The sequence below is a fragment of the Ambystoma mexicanum genome, chromosome 1q (genome assembly GCF_040938575.1).
Source record: "Ambystoma mexicanum isolate Mex_15411 chromosome 1q, UKY_AmexF1_1, whole genome shotgun sequence".
In the NCBI taxonomy this organism is placed as follows: Eukaryota; Metazoa; Chordata; class Amphibia; order Caudata; family Ambystomatidae; genus Ambystoma; species Ambystoma mexicanum.
The window spans coordinates 800,131,817-800,151,692 of NC_090922.1; the positions used below are offsets into that span (position 1 = coordinate 800,131,817).

General features: G+C 48.2%; 1 protein-coding gene across 1 annotated transcript in view; it reads right to left on the minus strand.

Annotated features, from left to right (window-relative positions):
* The window catches only part of LOC138536679 (nmrA-like family domain-containing protein 1), a 215,223-nt gene that overhangs the window by 61,639 nt on the left and 133,708 nt on the right, over positions 1-19,876 (minus strand). Inside the window, exons 4-5 of the mRNA XM_069641394.1 lie at positions 17,615-17,870; positions 16,667-16,860 (exon numbers count right to left, since the gene is read on the minus strand). Of these exons, the coding sequence (XP_069497495.1) occupies positions 16,667-16,860; positions 17,615-17,870 (450 nt within the window). The remainder of the gene's footprint in view (positions 1-16,666; positions 16,861-17,614; positions 17,871-19,876) is intronic.

Consider the following 19,876-nt stretch of genomic DNA (forward strand, 5'->3'; position numbering starts at 1 on the left):
CCTGCATGAACAGATTGGGGAAAGAGCTTTAGTTAAAATGGATGATGTCCCTGGTCAAAAAATACCCAGGTATGTATGTATAGTTATAGCTCGTTATCTATCAGAGATCAAGAACTATGCTGAACACTTGCACATTAGGATATTATTATTGCTTGTATCACCTAAAGAAGTGTATTACTCCTTCAAGGCATGATTGTGTTCCAGGCTTTCAGCAATGATTAAGTGGCCAATGTTACCGCCTTTGAGAGCCTAATCTATGGCTCCCAATGAGCTCATGACCGAAACATTGCACTGGCATGATGTCATTTTGGTGTCCATGCATTGCTCCACCACAAAGGTTCTATGAATTGGGATCTAGACACTGGGCAAACTTGACCATGGTATGTAGGACTTTGCAAACACTTTACCAGTGTAGAGGAGGTCCCAGATATGACCTGTACTCCTGATCCCAGTGCGAGTTGCCAGTACAGTACTCACCGTGGTATGTGACGTAAGAGGAACAGCAGAACCAACAAAGGGCGGCAATGGGCCGCTGCCCTGTGTACATTAGAAGATCAATACCTGTTGAAATGCCCATAACCAGGCAACCCTGGGCAGCACGGTACCCAATCAGACAACCGTACCTGCCATTGGTACGAAACGACGAGTATTTACAGACTGTCCACGAGGAGACCCCGAAGGCCTTAATGGAAGGCCAATGGAAATAGACTAAGGGCCTAGGCAGCCCCGAGAACAACCAGAAGTGGCTACTGAAAGCTATGCATGACAGTATCGACAATTGCGAGGAGAATTGTAATGGACGAAGGGGAGAGAAACTGTGAAAACGTATGAGAATGGTGCCATGAGACAAGACGGAAGCAACCGCCTTATTGGATGTGTGTAAATAAGCTTGAAACGCAAGATGCTAAGTAATCGATACCGCCTGCGATGCTTAAGTAGAAGAATAGAGCGGCATCCGCCAACTATATATGTCTACCTCAATACAGCACAATGTACACGTGCGACTCCATTTTGTTTGAGCAGAAGAAAGCCCAGGCGGCCCAGGCCCAACTGGCTGAGTTTCACATCTAGGTCCAAGCTGAGGAAAAGAGCGGGATCGAAACTTAACAAAGGATGGCGCATGCCGGGGAAATCAAGGTCAACCAGAGAAGGGGAGGTGAGCATGAACTCACGAGGCTCCAACTTCAAAGCACGCCAGCCCACCCGTGAAGGTCAAGATAAGAGAGGCCCATGCAGGTGGCCAAGCGAACACAGAATCAAATGCACGAAAAGACTGAGAACTGAAGCAGATTCACGGTGGACCAACATGTGACCAGACAGGCGCGAAGATGTACCACCGCCTGATGTCATTCAGAACCAGAGGGTGCCATAACTTTTCCTGATAAGAGACTACAGATCCGAGGCCATACCCAGCCAACTAAATGACACATAGCCCTAAACCACTGATTGATGGAAGGGAGGCAGGGTGAATCTTGGGACACCAGGCACCAGGGTGTCTATTCTGCATGCTGCTAATTAAAAGTGGATATTTATGTTTAGGGGTGTAACTCGCCCAATCACAAGGGACCATGTAATCTACGGTCCTATAGACATTATAACCAATGAGACGTCGTACTTGTAGTGACGTCAATCACGTGTGGTGTAGAGGGATGTGCATAGACGCACACCCGATAAGAGTTATCCAATCCGTATGCCTTATTTTCATATACAGTTATAACACCTATACTTAAGTTACCTTTCCCAACCAATTATATTGCATGATGATTTTTTTATAGAAGTGTACGTCATTGATGACGAAGTTTGCCCATAAAAGAGGCTGTTGTACTGAAGTTCGAGGAAGTCGGGGCGAGACAGGTGTTCGCGATGCTGCTGATTTCCATAAGCTGATGTATGTATCATTAAACGGACTTCCCTTTGCCAATTTACTGAGTCCCTAGTATTGATTTGTGCTGGAGTATGTAAGTCCTGCACCCTGTCCTCACACGGTGCAGCTATCTTGTATTTGTTTTTGGGGGTTGAGTACTGACCAATGGACCCGTCAGTAATTTCCTCTCCCCAAGAACACTTGGTAGCGTGAGGATGGTTTCGGCCATCGATTATTGATAATCGATTAATATAGTCACAAGACACCTTTAAACCGACGGCGCGAAGTAACTCTGGATCTTCGGTTACATCGCGAGTCCTTTCGCTATTCCAGCTGAGTAGGCCGAGAAGCTTCTCGTGGACAGTGATAGTGTATATACTCCCAAAAAATCTGCAGTGGGTCTGAAGGAACCCGCTTTTCCAAGCATAACCCTTTTCATTCCCACAGGAAGCAGATCTGACGAAAACCATAAAGCGGGAAGAGGAAGGGGCGGTGATCCCGGAATCCAGAGAGGAAAAGAGACGATCGGTGAGTGAAACACCGAAACTCGTTACCTTGGCAAATGACTCATAGGCATTAGAGCAAGTGGGGGAAAGGTAACGGAGGGTGGCGGAGAAAGATAAATTAGTTAGAGGTAGAGAAGACGGTATATATATAGTGGATTAATGACTCGAGAATAAAAGGAAGACATATATAATAGGATTCCAGGGGGGCACCTGAGCTAAAACGTAATAGAATACCAGGGGGGCACCTGGGAAAGGTAAAAATGTAAAAGTATACCGGGGGGGCACCCGAGATTAAAAATGGTACAGAATATCGGGGGGGCACCCGAGAGAAAACTGTACATTCGCCTTGTTCCTGCGCTTTAAAGAGTGGTCAGAAGGAACTTGAACTCAGAGCCCACAGAGAGGGCTACGATGACGTTTAAAGACGTCATAAAGGGGTAGTTTAAATACCATGACGGGGTAATAATTAGAAGGCAGGTATATGTTGACCAGCTGGTGTCTGTCTAGTCTGTCAAGCGTCTATTATAAGTGTCTTGCTATATGTGAATGCGCAATAAATGTATTGATGTGAAAAATGTGTTCATGCTTGAGTGAAATGTATTTTGGTTTTTGCGATTCTGTAACTGAGAGGGGATCGCCAGTGAATTGATGGTTTCTGTTGAGTAAATTGATGGTATAAATTTTGGCGGGAAAAAGTGGATTGGAGCTTGCGGTTGTGGTGCTCGCTCATATTGGTAGAGAGACTTAAGTTATTGTGTAAACATTGTGGGTATTGAAGTGAAAAGATGGAGGAGGTCACCCCGCTCATACATCTCTGTAAGCAATTGTCAAAACATGCAGCAAAGCTGAAGAAATACAGCCAGGAGTGGGTTAAGGGCACCGCAAATAAAATGTGTATGCCGTGGCCCCAGAATGGGTCATTGTCTAAGGCTGTCTTACAGCACATGACCACGTTCCTACATGCCACATATAGCGGGAAGAAACTCGAGAAACGCCTTGCCGTTCTCGAGTTATGGAAGATGTTTGAACAAACAAAGGAAGAAGAACCACCTGCAGACTGGATATTAAACATATGTACAGAGGGGGATGAGACGCCTACTGCGCCAACAGCCCCGCCGGAATCAGTCATTGAGGGAAGCAGGTCAGAGGGTCTTTACCCGCTACGAGAGCTCAAAGCAGCCATGGGGTATAGCAACCCCGCGCATGAGTCACCTGCATGCAGTAGTGACGAAACTAATGAGAAGGAGCGGGAAACTGTTCAAACCCCCGCCGTCCCGAGGAAAAGGAGAGGCACAGAGATGGACGAAAGGATCAGGTACAGAATAGTGCACCTCTCGATAAGGAGAGAGAGAGAAAGAAGCGGAGAGAGAGTGATGAGATGACATTCGCAAAGGACGAATTGATGGGAAGACAGATATTGTTAAAATTAGATGGAAAGGGGAGTGATGATGCAAGGCCACGAAGAAGGCCTGACGAAAAGCAGAGAAGGGAAAAGGATAGGGAGACAAGGGATGAAAGAAATAGAAAGAAGGAAAGGCTGAGGCGAGAACAACTTTATCGCGAAGAGCAAGAAATACCGTTCAGTCGCACCCAGTATGCAGCCTACGAAAAATACAGACTGAATAAATTGAAGTTAGAGGAAGAACGTAGCGTGCATGAAAGGAAGGAAGGAAGAGATTAGAAAGGCAAACGAACGTAGAGACGAAAGGATGCAGGAAGTAGATAAGATTAGAGAGGACGCAAGGAAACAGATGAGGAAATAGAACGAAAACATAGACAAAGGGCGCGAGACTTAGAATATTTGCAGCGGGAAGTGAAAAAACCCAATCCTGTTGTAGACTGGGAAGACATAGAAGAGTTCTTTCCAGCAAATGATGCAGTACCAGGTAAAAGCAGGACAATTATTGATGATGACTACGACACCAGAAGCATCGGGGAAGCGATTGATAAAATATATGATGAAATGGGACTGGAACAAATCTCCCAAGAGGGAAGGGAAGATGAGCGCTTAGAGAGCACTCAGTTATATGACACTAAGGATGTCACCCAAAGTAGTGAGAGTAGGGGACGTTCCCTAGATAGACTAGAAGATAGGCAGAACGAAGATGATGCAAGAAGTTGTGCAAACTGGGAGTATTCGGAGTCTGACTCCGATGGGGACGCGGAAGAAGTGATGTATGACGAAGGGAGACGGCGCGAAAGGCGGCTTCCAGGGAACCGAGGGGTATAATGGTCAGAGGCTGGCGAGTCCGTAAGTAGGACATCGAGGTCCGCTGGACAGTCCATCCGACATGAAGAAACACCCCACGGTCAGAGGGGGGCGTCAGCACTTGCCTATACAGATAGGTTAAGGGTGCTGCCAGGTAGAAAGCAAGGCGGGAACGCCACCCCAGCAAGAGACCGAGGAGGTAAAGAAAAGGGAAAGGAGGATTGCGCATTCCAATTCCCACTGCTAGAGAAAGTGGGAGTAAGACCGCAATATATTCCATGGCCACACATGGACCGGGAAAATTTAAAGAATAAGCTTCCAATGTTGACATCGGGAGCCGGGAAGTGGATACATGAGCTAGAAAAAATTACAGGGGGAGTCACTCTAGCCATAGGGGACATCAAGGGTCTCCTAACTGCTATACTCGGAGAAAGAGCAGACGATGTATGGAAGAGGGCAGGCTACCCTAGGGTAACCATAACTAACACCTCCCATGACGGAGCGTCATTTAATAATTGTAGAGCCGCAGTGTGGAAAGCGCTGCGAACGCTATACCCTGACACATCAGACATGGGAGCCATTATGACTCGGAAGATGAAAGAGTCAGAGGATCCGTTGCTTTATATCTAGAATTTTCAAGATGCGTGGGTGCTTGAAACGCATGAGTCTTGGACAAAATCTATCCCTGTATTCTATCATATACTGTGCCAAGGGTTACCAGAACCGGTGCAAAAACAACTAAAAAAATTGGTAGGAATAGAAGCTAACCTGTGGGCCGAAATCCAGTTGACAATTGCCCATTATTGTAGGCTGTTGCAAGAAAAGAATCGAAAGAAAGAGGTAACGCGTAAGGGAGAAGAGGCGAAGCTGGTTCAAAGGAAGCTCACGAAGTATGCGCTCGAGGGAGCCATGCTAACAAGCCCAGCCGATTCGAGTGTGCAATGTGCCACTAACCCGCCGCAGAACAATCAGGGTAACGCAGGATATTATCCGAGAGAAAGGGTATTTGGAGAAAGAGGATGGCAGAGTAATCAGGGAGGCTTTAGAGGTACCCAAGGAGGTTTTCAAAATGTTCAAGGTGGTATCCAGAGCGCACCAATGGGCAGTCCAGCTATGCCAGATGGACAGATGGCCCGACCACCGCCAGTGTGTTGGCTATGTGGAGAGACAGGACATGTGGCACGCATGTGCAGAAGCCAAGGCATGTGGCAGAACAATCAAGGGATGGGGGCAGGCACGGTAAATCAACAGGCTACCCCACAACAGGGCAATGCACAAAACTATACTGTGCAGCAGCAGGCAGCTGGCTTGCAGCAAGGTGCACAGCAAGGGTTTCAACCCTCGAACTTGGGGAACTTGCAACAGGGGCAACCCCAGCAGGCACCGCTGCCGGTACCACAAGGGATGAACAATGGGGGTGTTCCGCAAACTTATAGTGGGCCGAACCTATACATAAAATAGGACAGCTCACGGGAAACTCGGATGTGCTCTATCCTATCGGTGACACCAGACCCTAATAGGGAACCAAGGGTAAATGTCACCAGAGGAGGAAAAGAGTATTCCTTCTTAGTTGACACAGGCGCGATGCGTTTGTGCATAAGAGAAGGCAAGTTTACCTTGTCCGGCGAGGCAATAGACACGCAGAGTTTCACTGGAGCTCATAGTAGAGTTCCCTTCACAGACGCTCTCCCGGTCTCCGTGGGAGAGCATGAAATGAATGTGCCTTTACTGTACTCACGTCAGTCCCCAGTACACATCATGGGTCGAGATCTAATTACAAAACTGAATATGTCAATCTCATTCACTGAGGATGGCATAGTGTGCTCCACGCCAGCAATGCATTATTCCAACGTATGCGAAATGATCAGAGCATGCTCGGGACGTACAGCTATGAGAGCTTTACCACTGGAGCCGGAGGTCTTCGAATATGGCGTGCGAGTGCTCATGGCGAGATTGCCGGGCCTCGCAGGCAAAACTATGAGGACCCCTGACGAGTTTCTTTTTAGACCAAGGATACCCGTGCATGAAGAAGAGGGACAAATATTTCCTTTGGTTATACAGTTTGCCGCAGTAAAGGGGAAGGTGGTTTTAGTAGAAGGATACGATGACGAAGGAAGGCAATGGTGCGCAGTTATCGCCATTGAAGAAGGGTATTGAGTGACTGACGTCACAGATGATGATCTGTTCGAAGAGCACCCTGACTTAGAGAATACACGGGTGGAAGTAAGTCTCATATTCTGGGTCAAAATGATCAAACGAGAAGTGCCACAGCGAATGATGCTAGTGATGGCACAACCAGAATACTTTGAGGAGGACATGGCCCAGGTGCCAGTCACAGTATGGACAAAAAGGCCTTATGACGTAGGGCTCCTGAAGGGGGCAGGAGAGTTGAAGATTAAACTCAAGCCTGGAGCGATTCTAACAAGAGCGCGACTATACCCCATGTCCAGAGAAGCGGACGAGGGGATTGCGAAGACAATCTCTGCCATGATGGAGCAGGGCATTCTAGTAACGTCAGAATCACCTTGTAACACAGTGATCTATCCTGTCAAGAAATCGAAGGGAGGGTCTTGGCGTTTAATCCAGGATTTACGAGCATTGGGCGACATAGTAGAAGCCGAGTTCCCTCTAGTCCCTAATCCATCCACTATTTTGTGCAACATACCCATGGAGGCAAAATATTTCACGGTGATCGATTTGAAGAATGCATTTTTCTCAATCCCGTTGCACCGTGATTCACAAGACCTGACGTCATTTACTTTCAGACAAATGCGCCTGAAAAGTACAAGGCTGCCACAGGGGTATTGTGAATCTCCGTCCATTTTTAACCGAGTCCTGCAAATGGACCTAAGTAACATTGCAGTAGACAGTGTTGTTTTGCAGTATGTAGATGACATTCTGATCTGCAGCACCACTGAAAAGTAATGCCGACACAACTCTGTTCAGCTATTGACCATATTAGCTGAGAAGGGATACAAGGTAGGCAAGGACACGTTGCAAAACTGCCAACAGGAGGTGTTATACATAGGGCAACTAATCTCACATGAAGGGGAAAAGGTAACACCAGAGAGGGCTGAAGCTATCATGAACACGGCTAAGCCGCTCACGATAAAACAAATGCAGAGCTTCTTAGGCCTATGCAATTTTGTCAGAGCATGGGTCTTCGATTACAGCTCATACACCAAGCCCTTGCTCCAGGCCTTAAAGAAAGCCCAGGCAACAGAGGGAAAAATTGAATGGACTGAAGAAATGGAAAAGGGGTTTGCAGAACTCAAGGGGGCAATTTGTAAGGCCCCAGTTCTCGGGATCCCCAATTATGCAGGGGAATTCTATCTCTTCTCTCATACTGATGGCAATTTTATGACGGCAGTGCTCGCTCAGCGAACATCGCTGGGGTACAAGCCCCTAGCGTATTACAGTGGGAGCTTGGACCCGGTCATGAGGGGCCACTTCCCATGCGAGCAAAATTTAGCAGCCGCCGTGTTTGCCATCGAGAAAGCATCATCCATTGTGATGGGATGCTCCATGACATTATATATTGAGCACTCATTATTTGCCATATTGGAGAAGCCAAAGAGCACCTTGACGTCACAGAGAGCATCCGCATATGAGGTGATTATCTCAAATCCATCGATCAAAATAGTGCGATGCAAAACTGTGAACCCTCCTATGTTTATTGCTGAGCCAGTCACACAGGGAGAACCTGTGCATGACTGTGCCAATTATGAAGAGTTTTATGATGAAATCCCCAGAATAAGAGAGAATGCTCTGCCAAGCGGAGAAGTCGTCTTCATTGACGGGTCATCGAGAATTGACCAAGAAGACGGGCAAAGGTACACAGGCGTGGCCGTGATCAAACACATGGCAAATGGAGAGTTCCAAGTACTTGTCAGTGCACGAATACCATCCCACTATTCAGCACAGGCTGCAGAACTAGTGGCATTGATACTCGCCATCGAGAATCACGCAGACCAGCAAGTAACAGTGTACAGTGACTCCGCCTATGTGACGTCCACCGTGCACGCAGGCCTGGCACGATGGAAAAGGAGGGGCTACCTCTGAGCGGATGGCACGCCAGTGCAACATGCAGCCTTGTTGGACAGGCTGGTAAAAGCACTACGGCTCCCAGTGTGCATAGCGGTCGTCAAGTGTGCCGCTCACACCAAGGGAACAGATTTCATGTCACGTGGAAACCATGAAGCGGACATGGAAGCCAAGCGCATGGCATCCAAGGGTGAGACAATCATGGACGTGGAGGTGGCACGTACCCATGAGCGAATGATGATAGCCTGAGCCACTCCAGAAGCCTATAGCAATATGGGGCAGACACAGTTAATGGAACTCCAGGGGGAGGCACCTCAGGATGAGAAGAATTTATGGAAGCTTCGAGGGTGTTCTTTAAACCCCTCTGATGGGTTATGGAGGCAGGACAGCACTGGGAAATCAGTAATGCCTGTCACCCTCCTAAAGGTAGCGTTAGAACAGCTCCACTACCCTTTCCATATGTCAAAAGAAAATCTTGCTGCAACACCCTCAGAAGACTGGTTCGCACCGAATTTAGCGGAGCATGTTGCATTCTTTATGGTCAATTGCATAATTTGCCAGCAATTCACCTCTGGGCACACATTGAAAGTGATGAGAGGAATCATTCCCAGACCTGAAGGGCCTTTCCAGCACCTGCATATCGACTATGTCGATATGATTCAGGTTTGTATGGGTACAGGTATTTAATTGTCGTGGTGTGTCCATTCTCTAGATGGATAGAAGCGGGGCCCTGTACACACCCTGACGCTGCCTGTGCTGCAAAGTTCCTGGTGAGGGAGGTTTTCCCCAGGTGGGAGGTGTGTGAGGTTATGAGTTCAGACAACGGGCCCCATTTCGTAAACTCAGTATTTGAGCAGATTAGCTTGTTGCTTGGTATAAAGCACAAGTTCTCGTCGGCGTATCACCCAGAAGGAAATGGCATATGTGAATGCCTAAATGGCCTGTTGACAGAGAGGATAGCCCAACTGAAGCTCACATTAAAGAAGGGATGGCTGTACTGCCTACCACTGGCATTATATGCGCTTCGGAACCAGCCAGGATCCGACCATCACCTCACGCCGCACGAGATTATCACTGGTAGAAGGATGAGAACCCCTCTTACCCCCCGAAATAGAGCTAGATGTGATGCCCAGCCCACTAGGGAGGTTCTGGGAGCAGAAATGAAGAATTACCTTGACTGTCTTACCTCTAGTATATCTGTCATTTCAGGCCAGCTGCAGCAACGGCGGAAAGGGGACAGCACAGCACAAACCACAACAGACAATGCTGATGCAGGCACAGCTCTCAGCCTAGGCGCACCCCTTGTCTTCCCGGGGGACAGAGTTCTAGTGAAGAACTTTACAAGGAAGAAATGGGACGAACCACGATTTAATGGCCCTTTCATCGTAGAGGACTGCACCCCGTCCGCTGTCAAGCTCCAAGGAAGAACAAGCTGGATCTTCCTGAATGACGTCAAGCCCTTTATAGGAGAAGGCGCTCCTACTGCATCCACCGTGGAAGCTACAGACAATGGGGAAGGACCACAGCACGTGCAGACAAGGTCTAGGGTGAGGAAGAAGGACGCACAAGCAGAAAAGACAAACTGAAGAGCTTGCTGTGAAAACTGTGGCTATACATTGAACTTTTCTCTAAGCACTGAATGAGATACAAGACTTTTCAAACAAACGCAATATGCAGCTGAAGTCGCACGGCAAAGGAAAAGGTTGCATACTTTTGCAGTGACACTGGTAACTTAAAGACGTAGAGCCACAGAGTAGTAGACAAAGAACTCTTAGACTCTGGTAAGCAACAGAACCGGATATTCCTGAGAACTGAAACTGTTATCCTGAAGGACCCAGCATAAAGACTTTGTTCACAAACTTATGGTACACCCCAGCAGAAGCCTTAAGTGGGATGTACTCACCTACTTCCAATTAGTTACATTGACTTATCCATCACTCATAGGGAGAGAAACAAGTGTCACAGAATTCATCCAAATTCCAGAAAATAAGAAGGTAATCAGGCAGAGATCCCCGAAAATGATTGTTTCGGGGATCTCTGATGAACGTCAGTGTATCTATGGTCCTCCCGACAAGTTCTGGGCACTCCTCAATGATTCGAAAGAATAACGTGTAGGTCTCTTCGTCAATGACTGCTTGAGGCGGGAGCATTGGTCTTTGAGTCACTGTGCCCAGGCAACTCGGCGAAGACCTCTGCGATGACATTGATTTGATTGAATTGATGACCTGGAACAAAGATGAGCATGTGAAAACAGCAGGAAGCTTGAAAGGGGTGATAAAGATATGGACACCAAAATTACATACTTTCACGCCATCTTGTGTAAACCCAGGAGACGATGAGCAAGAAGCTGAGGAATCAAAGAAATTGAATATAAAGGAGGAAGTAGGAATGGTTGATGAACCGACCAGAGGGGGGAGTGCAGAGGAGGTCCCAGATATGACATGCACCCCCGCCCCCCAGTGCGAGTTGCCAGTACGGTACTCGCCGTGGTATGTGACGTACGAGGAACAGCTGAACCAACAAAGGGCGGCAATGGGCCGCTGCCCTGTGTACATTAGAAGATCAATACCTGTTGAAATGCCCATAACCAGGCAACCCTGGGCAGTACGGTACCCAATCAGACAACCGTACCTGCCATTGGTACGAAATGACAAGTATTTACAGACTGTCCACGAGGAGACCACAAAGGCCTTAATGGAAGGCCAATGGAAATAGACTAAGGGCCTAGGCAGCCCTGAGAACAACCAGAAGTGGCTACTGAAAGCTATGCATGACAGTATCAACAATTGCGAGGAGAATTGTAATGGACGAAGGGGAGAGACACTGTGAAAACGTATGAGAATGGTGCCATGAGACAAGACAGAAGCAACCGCCTTATTGAACTTGTGTAAATAAGCTTGAAACGCAAGATGCTAAGTAATCGATACCGCCTGCAATGCTTAAGTAGAAGAATAGAGCGGCATGCGCCAACTATATATGTCTACCTCAATACAGCACAATGTACACGTGCGACTCCATTTTGTTTGTGCAGAAGAAAGCCCAGGCGGCCCAGGCCCAACTGGCTGAGTTTCACATCTAGGTCCAAGCTGAGGAAAAGAGCGGGATCAAAACTTAACAAGGATGGCTCATGCCGGGGAAATCGAGGTCAACCAGAGAAGGGGAGGTGAGCATGAGCTCACGAGGCTCCTACTTCAGAGCACGCCAGCCCGCCCGTGAAGGTCAAGATAAGAGAGGCCCATGCAGGTGTCCAAGCAAACACAGAATCAAATGCACGAAAAGACTGAGAACTGAAGCAGATTCACGGTGGACCAACACGTGACCAGATAGGCGCGAAGATGTACCACCACCTGATGTCATTCAGAACCAGAGGGTGCCATAACTTTTCCTGATAAGAGACTACAGATCAAAGGCCATACCCAGCCAACTAATTGACACATAGCCCTAAACCACTGATTGATGGAAGGGAGGCAGGGTGAATCTTGGGACACCAGGCACCAGGGTGTCTATTCTGCATGCTGCTAATTGAAAGTGGAGATTTATGTTTAGGGGTGTAACTTGCCCAATCACAAGGGACCATGTAATCTAGGGTCCTATAGACATTGTAACCAATGAGACGTTGTACTTGTAGTGACGTCAATCACGTGTGGTGTAGAGGGATGGGCATAGACGCCCACCCGATAAGAGTTATCCAATCCGTATGCCTTATTTTCATATACAGATATAACACCTATACTTAAGTTACCTTTCCTAACCAATTATATTGCATGATGATTTTTTATAGAAGTGTACGTCATTGATGACGAAGTTTGCCCATAAAAGAGGCTGTTGTACTGAAGTTCGAGGAAGTCGGGGCGAGACAGGTGTTTGCGATGCTGCTGATTTCCATAAGCTGATGTATGTATCATTAAACGGACTTCAACGGACTTCCCTTTGCCAACTTACTGAGTCCCTAGTATTTTTTTGTGCTGGAGTATGTAAGTCCTGCACCCTGTCCTCACACGGTGCAGCTATCTTGTATTACAAGTTTTTGGGGGTTGAGTACTGACCAATGGGCCCGTCAGTAATTTCCTCTCCCCAAGAACACTTATATATATATTCAGTAAGAAAACTTTGTTAAAGGGACGTTATGGTTAAGTTGCACTACTATAAACCTATGAAATTCAGTGAAATAACTTTGTTAAAGGGACGTTATGGTTCAAAGTAAAACCGAAAAACCCCTGAAATTCGCCAGTTATGGTAAGTTAAGCAACCATAACTCGCGCCACCACCGTGCACTGCTAGGGTAGACACACGGGGCATGAGCGGGGGGTGTGAGGGAGGGGCATGAGCGGCGGTGGTCAGGAGGGGTAGACACACGGGGCATGAGCGGGGGGTGGGCGGGAGGGGTAGACACACGGGGCATTAGCGGGGGGGGCAGGAGGGGTAGACACACGGGGCATGAGCGGTGGGTGGGCGGGAGGGGTAGACACACGGGGCATGAGCGGGGGGCGGGCGGGAGGGGAGAGACACACGGGGCATGAGCGGGGGGTGGGCGGGAGGGGAGAGACACACGGGGCATGAGCGGGGGTGGGCGGGAGGGGAGATACACACGGGGCATGAGCGGGGGGTGGGCGGGAGGGGAGAGACACACGGGGCATGAGCGGAGGTGGGGGGAGGGGAGAGACACACGGGGCATGAGCGGGGGTGGGGGAGCGGGGAGAGAGACACACGGGGCATGAGCGGGGGGGCGGGGGGTGCGGGGAAGTGGAGAGAGACACACGGGGCATGAGCGGGGGGTGGGCGGGAGGGGTAGACACACGGGGCATGAGCGGGGGGTGGGCGGGAGGGAGAGAGACACACGGGGCATGAGCAGGTTGAGAGACACACGGGGCATGAGCAGGGGGGTGGCGGGAGGGGAGAGACACACGGGGCATGAGCGGGGGTTGGGCGGGAGGGGAGAGACACACAGGGCATGAGCGGGGGGTGGGCGGGAGGGGAAAGACACATGGGGTATGAGCGGGGGGTGGCCGGGAGGGGAGATACACACGGGGCATGAGCGGGGGGTGGGCAGGAGGGGAGAGACACACGGGGAATGAGCGGGGGGTGGGCGGGAGGGGAGAGACACACGGGGCATGAGCGGGGGTGGGGAGGAGGGGAGAGAGACACACGGGACATGAGCAGGGGGTGGGGGAAGTGGAGAGAGACACACGGGGCATGAGCGGGGGGTGGGGGGGAAGTGGAGAGAGACACACGGGGCATGAGCGGGGGGTGGGGGGGAAGTGGAGAGAGACACACGGGGCATGGGTGGGGGGAAGTGGAGAGAGACACGGGGCATGAGCGGGGGGTGGGGGGAAGTGGAGAGAGACACGGGGCATGAGTGGGGGGTGGGCGGGAGGGTAGAGACACACGGGGCCTGAGCGGGGGGTGGGCGGGAGGGAAGAGACACACATGGCATGAGCGGGGGGTGGGCGGGAGGGGAGAGACACACGGGGCATGAGCAGGGGTGGGCGGGAGGGGAGTGACACACGGGGCATGAGCAGACATGAGTTCGTGTGCAGGCGGCAGATCCCGCTCCTCAGCCCTCCGCTGGCCACCGTGTGCCGATGGCGTGAGCGGGGGGCTGGAGGAACAGGGGAGACACGGAGCATGAGTGGGGGTGGGGGGGAAAAGAAGGACACACGGGGCATGAGCGGGGGGTGGGAGGAACAGGAGACAGACACGGGCATGAGCGCGGGTGGGGGACTTACTGTGCAGGCGGCAGATCCCGCTCCTGCTGACCTGACAAAGCCTCTCATGCGAGGAACAAAGATGGCGGGCGTCTCTGAAGCCACGACGCACTGCACGCTTTCACCGCATCCAATGAGAGAGCACGTTAGATGTCCGCGGACATCAGGCAAGCTGCTTGCCCAATCACTGTCCTGTCCGTGGAGCGAACAGGGAAGTGTGTCCGCGAAGCGAACACAGATATCACTAATTTTTTTCACTTACATTTTTGTCTTTTTTTTTTAAAACTACTGGACGGATTTACACGAAATAAAGCAAAGCACGCTTTCGGGACCAAGCCGCCGCTCCTGCCACAAATTTGGTGTAAATCCGTCCAGCGGTTTGGGCTGTAGGCGTGAGCACATTTTTTTCCCATTATGTCTATGGGAAAAAACAGAAGTTTTGGGACCCCCCCTATAACTTTTACCCCCCTGGACGAATCATCACCAAACTTTGCAGAATCATTCAGAGTGGGCCGTATACTTTTTTTTGCAAAGTTTGGTGAGGATTCGTCCAGGGAGAGCGAAGTTATAAGCAGCCCAAAAAGTGCTCTTCCTATGGAAACACCAACTTAACCATAACTACATGGCCACTACCATGGCCATGTAATATATATATATATATATATATATATATATATATATATATATATATATATATATATATATATATATATATATATATATATATATATCACACACACGCACACACACACACCACATACCACCCACCACCCCCAGGGACCGGTGAGAAAGTGCCAAGTTTTTGAAAGTCTTTCAAACTTAAGAGCATCAAAGCTTCACAGTCGAGCTGCTCAAGCATGAGAGGCATACTTCAGAACGTATTTATTGGATACACCATATGTGCATGCATGCTCTAACTTCATTGTATTTGTGAATATTGATCTTTGCATTTATAAACCCCTAATAAAGTATTGTTGAAAACCCCAATGCCCTCTTTTTGAGTGTGCTCGAATGGTAAAAGCAGGTGGTATTTGGTACTGGGAAATACTGGGCCTCCTTACGAGATTGCTGGTAGGCCGCCTCACCGGCACCCTCGGCTTACCCTTTCCGCCGCCCGATATCCCGGTTGTATCGGGATATTACGGGAAGCGGCGGAACACTGAAGGCAACGGTGCCGGTGCTTCAGTGATTTTTCTACCGGCAGTCTCGGAGTGGCCTGGTAACCGTTGTTACTGGCACTTTCTTCTGGACCAGTTCACTTGTAATGAGGGCCAGTCTTATTCCTCCAGCCACTTTTTGGCTTACAGGGAATTTAATTCATGTTGTATTCCATAAGGAAACTGCCTGAATATGAAGTGAAATGCATCATATACTGTAGTGCAATTTTTACCTGCACCCAAGAGATGGAGAAAAAATATTAGAAAGCCAACTGATGTTTCACGGTTTTTTCCATTTTGAAAGGAAACTTGCGCCATTTCCTTTAATGTGGGAAAGCACTTGCTGCGTGTAGACAAAGAAAGGGGCTGGGGAAGTATACTTATGAGATGGCCATCATCTCCTTCTATCCACTGTAAAGAGGGGGTCAGAATTGATACTCCTGTGCATTTAAAAAATGTACTTAGGTGATGTAATCCGCAACTGTACACGACATATGTCCATCATCAAAATGAGCCTGGACATTTATATTTAAAGAAAGATAAGCGGATTTACTGAAATATCGCATGTGATATTTTTGTAATTAATTATCCATTAGCGACAATCCAGTGGATTTCTTATAGTTCCTGGAATTGCTTCATGCAGAAACAGCCTTTAGCATAGGCAGTTATTCCAGTTAAAAATCAATCCACCAAACTTAAAATGAGGGCCTAAAACATTTAGCAAATCCCAATTACCACTAGGTACCAGGGAATCTGCAGCAATTTCAAATAAATAAGAAACTCCCAGAAACTTTTAGTAAGTGCAGGACATCAGAAAAATGATAGCTAGTCCCACAAAAACACAAGATACAAATGAAGGAACGTTTACACATCACAATAGAGATCGGACTCCAAGGAACCCCGAGCAGTTGCCACTAAACATGCAAAGGAAGCTCCAATACACGTGCTCCTCCAAAGGGCCCTTGAGAAATTCCAACAGATGCAAGACACCAAGGAAGCCATGCAAGACTGGGACTCCTGGAGCACCAAGAAGTCATAACTGCCACATATCCATGCTAGAACAAAGAACCTTTCTCTAACCCTGCATTAACACTGGGGGATCCTTACAGCACATTGATGCAATGTAGCCAGAGCCTTGCCATTGGCATCGTTCTGCAAAATGCCCTGTTTGGGCGCCTTACCCTATCATCCTTGAATTGTGCAGGATGCAGCAGCCTTGATAAGGTGACCGCATACTCGTGAATCGTCAGCCGGTCTGCAGATATGGAGCAGCTCTTCCCGATCCAGCGGCGCGGATTGTGTATAATGGAGGCCACAACCGGTCCCACCTGCGTGAGGCTGATACCATCCAGACCGGTGTCTCCCATGGGGAGAGCTGCATAGAGAGACCATGAGACTGCATCAGTCCAAAGGGGGACACATTTCATCACAACCTCTGCGTTAAGGCCCATGTAACCATTAATACAAAGCACCTTTGCATTCATCTATTTAATTCCCTAGAAAATGAAACAGATGCCATGTGAACACTCCTTCCTATGAGTAGCCTTTGTGTTTCTTTGATCTCCGAACATCATTTTTTCCCTTTAACCTATGGACGCGGTACCATCAAGGCATGGACCAGTTGGAGGGGGTGTAGGCCATGCTTGCATTGAGCTAATAGATTTATGGGGTTCCAGCCGGTTATTAGAAGGAGACCCTGCAGGTCATGACTGAGGCTCTGGGTGAGGATCCCAGTATTAGATTAGCTGTGGAGAAGCTGCAGCCCAGGGCTTGGGTTTAATGGCAGGACAAGCTATGGGTCCCAGGAAGTTATCAAATATCAGGGGTTGCTATATGTAATAATGCAGACACATTGACCCTTAGCACAGGAGGTGCTGCTCAAGGAAAGGGATGCCTGGATAGAGCTGTGCATGAGTCCTGTTGCAGGAATACCGGGATCCAGGACATGTTTATGGTGCATTGCCAGAGTGGTGCAGATGTCCCAGTAGACGCTAGTGCAGGTAAGGATTGGGGCCAAAGGCTGTGTGTGCAGAGGTCAGGTAGAGAACACTGCTAGAACATCAGTGGTGCTCGTTATCTAGGAGTGATACAATGACCCTCTTTGCAGCCCAGCAATGATTTTCTCTTACCGAGTTTGTAAGCATTGTGGCCCACTGTAGATGGCTTCACCGCAAGGAGAATATCCTCGAAGAAGTAAGGCAGGATGACCTCGGTCTTGGGCAGGGCAATCTCATTCATATAGTCGTTGATGCTGGCCTTTGCGTCCATATGTCTGGAGGGCAGGCCGTACTGCCTGTGGACATGGTGCTGCCCAAGAAACACCACGTGTCGAACGCCCTGACGCTTACACCCATCTGCCAGTGAGTACCCACGTCGAATCTCACCCTGAAAAGAAGAAAATATCTTCTGGGTTTAAATTCTGGTAGACCACAGCATAACCAAAGTTGGTTGAAAATCTGGGGAACATATGCGTTAAAAAGGACTGAAGAAACTGCAATTCACTTCACATCTTGATCTACATAAGAACATATACTCTCATGTTTTGGGATCTTATTCTGGCCTTCGGCAGGTCCCAGTGAAGCCCTTACAAATCAGGTGTGCTGCTAGAACGTCTTTCCACATTGGGAGCACGTTGTCACCATGTTTTGGCTGCATATATATCTTTACAGGTGGTGAGAGTGAAAGGAACCAGGTAAAGACGTGAATTACCTTAGCAATCTAAACGCGTTCCATATTAACGCAACCAAACACATTAATCTCGCACCACTCAGAGCTCTGAAAAGGGATACACTGGAATTATTGTCCATGTTTTAACTGTTACTAGGTTACAGGCAAGAGTAGATGTATTCATAAATTAAACCTATAACCATGGACCCAGTCATGAAGCTACCAAAGAACATTCCTCCGGGGGCAATACAAAATTGCAGGATGGGTTTAGATATCAAGAACTCACCTTTGTGCTATGAAATGCCATGCTTACTCGAAGGGCTGCACCAGTACCAGAAATAGGTGTAGACGCTGTGTGGTAATCACAAATGGGAAAGCGCAGTTGTGGCCAGCAATTCCAGGTCGAAAGAGATAGCCATCAACTATCAGCATTAAGCTTAACATTAACATCATGATGGAGACGAGCAAAATGCTGGTGGAGTGGCCCACAAAGGCTACTGAAGTGGCAGGAATGGACAGAGGGATAGATGCCAAAATGATACAAGACGTTTTATAGCAACTTGGCCTGGGGTACTGCAAGGCCATTCTCACACAGGTGCAGCACCTGTGTTGGGAGGCATCCCAAAAACATCTGCAAGCAACAGCACTAGGCGGAGAAATATGGACAAGCAAGAATCGTGACAGGGCATGCCCAACAGGGGGAGGGGGGGGGCAAGAAGTACTGAGAGGGGCGACTCCAACATAACAAAGAGAAATGAAGACTCAGTGAGCACAAGTGAAGCTGAGCCTCCATCACATATAACTATTACTGCACTTCCGAAAGCATTGATGACCTTTCCAAAAGCAGGTGAAAGAGTAGTTGCGTTATCTCGGAAGAATTTGTCAATCGATCGATATACCAGCATGAGTGAGGCCACTTAGTCAAACACCTGAATTCAGCTAGGGTAAGGCGAAAGAGGTTTTGGCAAAGATGCAAAAAGGATTCAGCCTCACAAAGTAAGTGGAACTTTTGGCTAGGACACATGGCTAAGAAAGCAAAAACGGTTTTAGAACAAGGGCAGATCATCAGGCATAAAGGCCCATTTTTTAGGGATGGCTGTTCAGATTCGCAATTAAAGATGACTTCCATTGTAAAAAGGACAACAGCCGTTGACTACCTAGGTGCCGAAAAGTACAGTGGATTTATTCAAATAATGTGTAGAGGCCATGAATTCTGGTCCTACCATTTGTGATTGGCTTGCTTTGCCATACTATGTCAAACATCCTTACAAGGCAGGTTGTTCCTTATGGATGAGAGGAGTGGAGTGGTCCAAGAAAGAAGGTTGGCCTCCTCGTGTCTTATTTGCTAGAGCCATGACACCTCTTGCTTGCCATCCGTGTCCAGTTTATCGATCATGGGATAAATGTGGATGGCAGGTCACATCGATCTTCATACAAGAACAGTTTACTCCTTACATGAAAATTCTACAGAGGTTGGATAATCTATGTAACTGACTTTGATGGGTTGTTATAACGTGATCTATTATTATTATTTTTTATGTCATTCAATTGCTGTCTTGTACGTTTTCTGTTGAACATATCCAGATTGCAGTGCTTGTGGCTTTTTATTTGTCATTTTGGGGGAAAAGGCTACATTTAAAAAAAAACAAAAAAACAAAAACAAAGCAACAGCATAGTTGTACCAGTTTTGTTTAATATCTAGATTTAATATTAACCTGGATAAA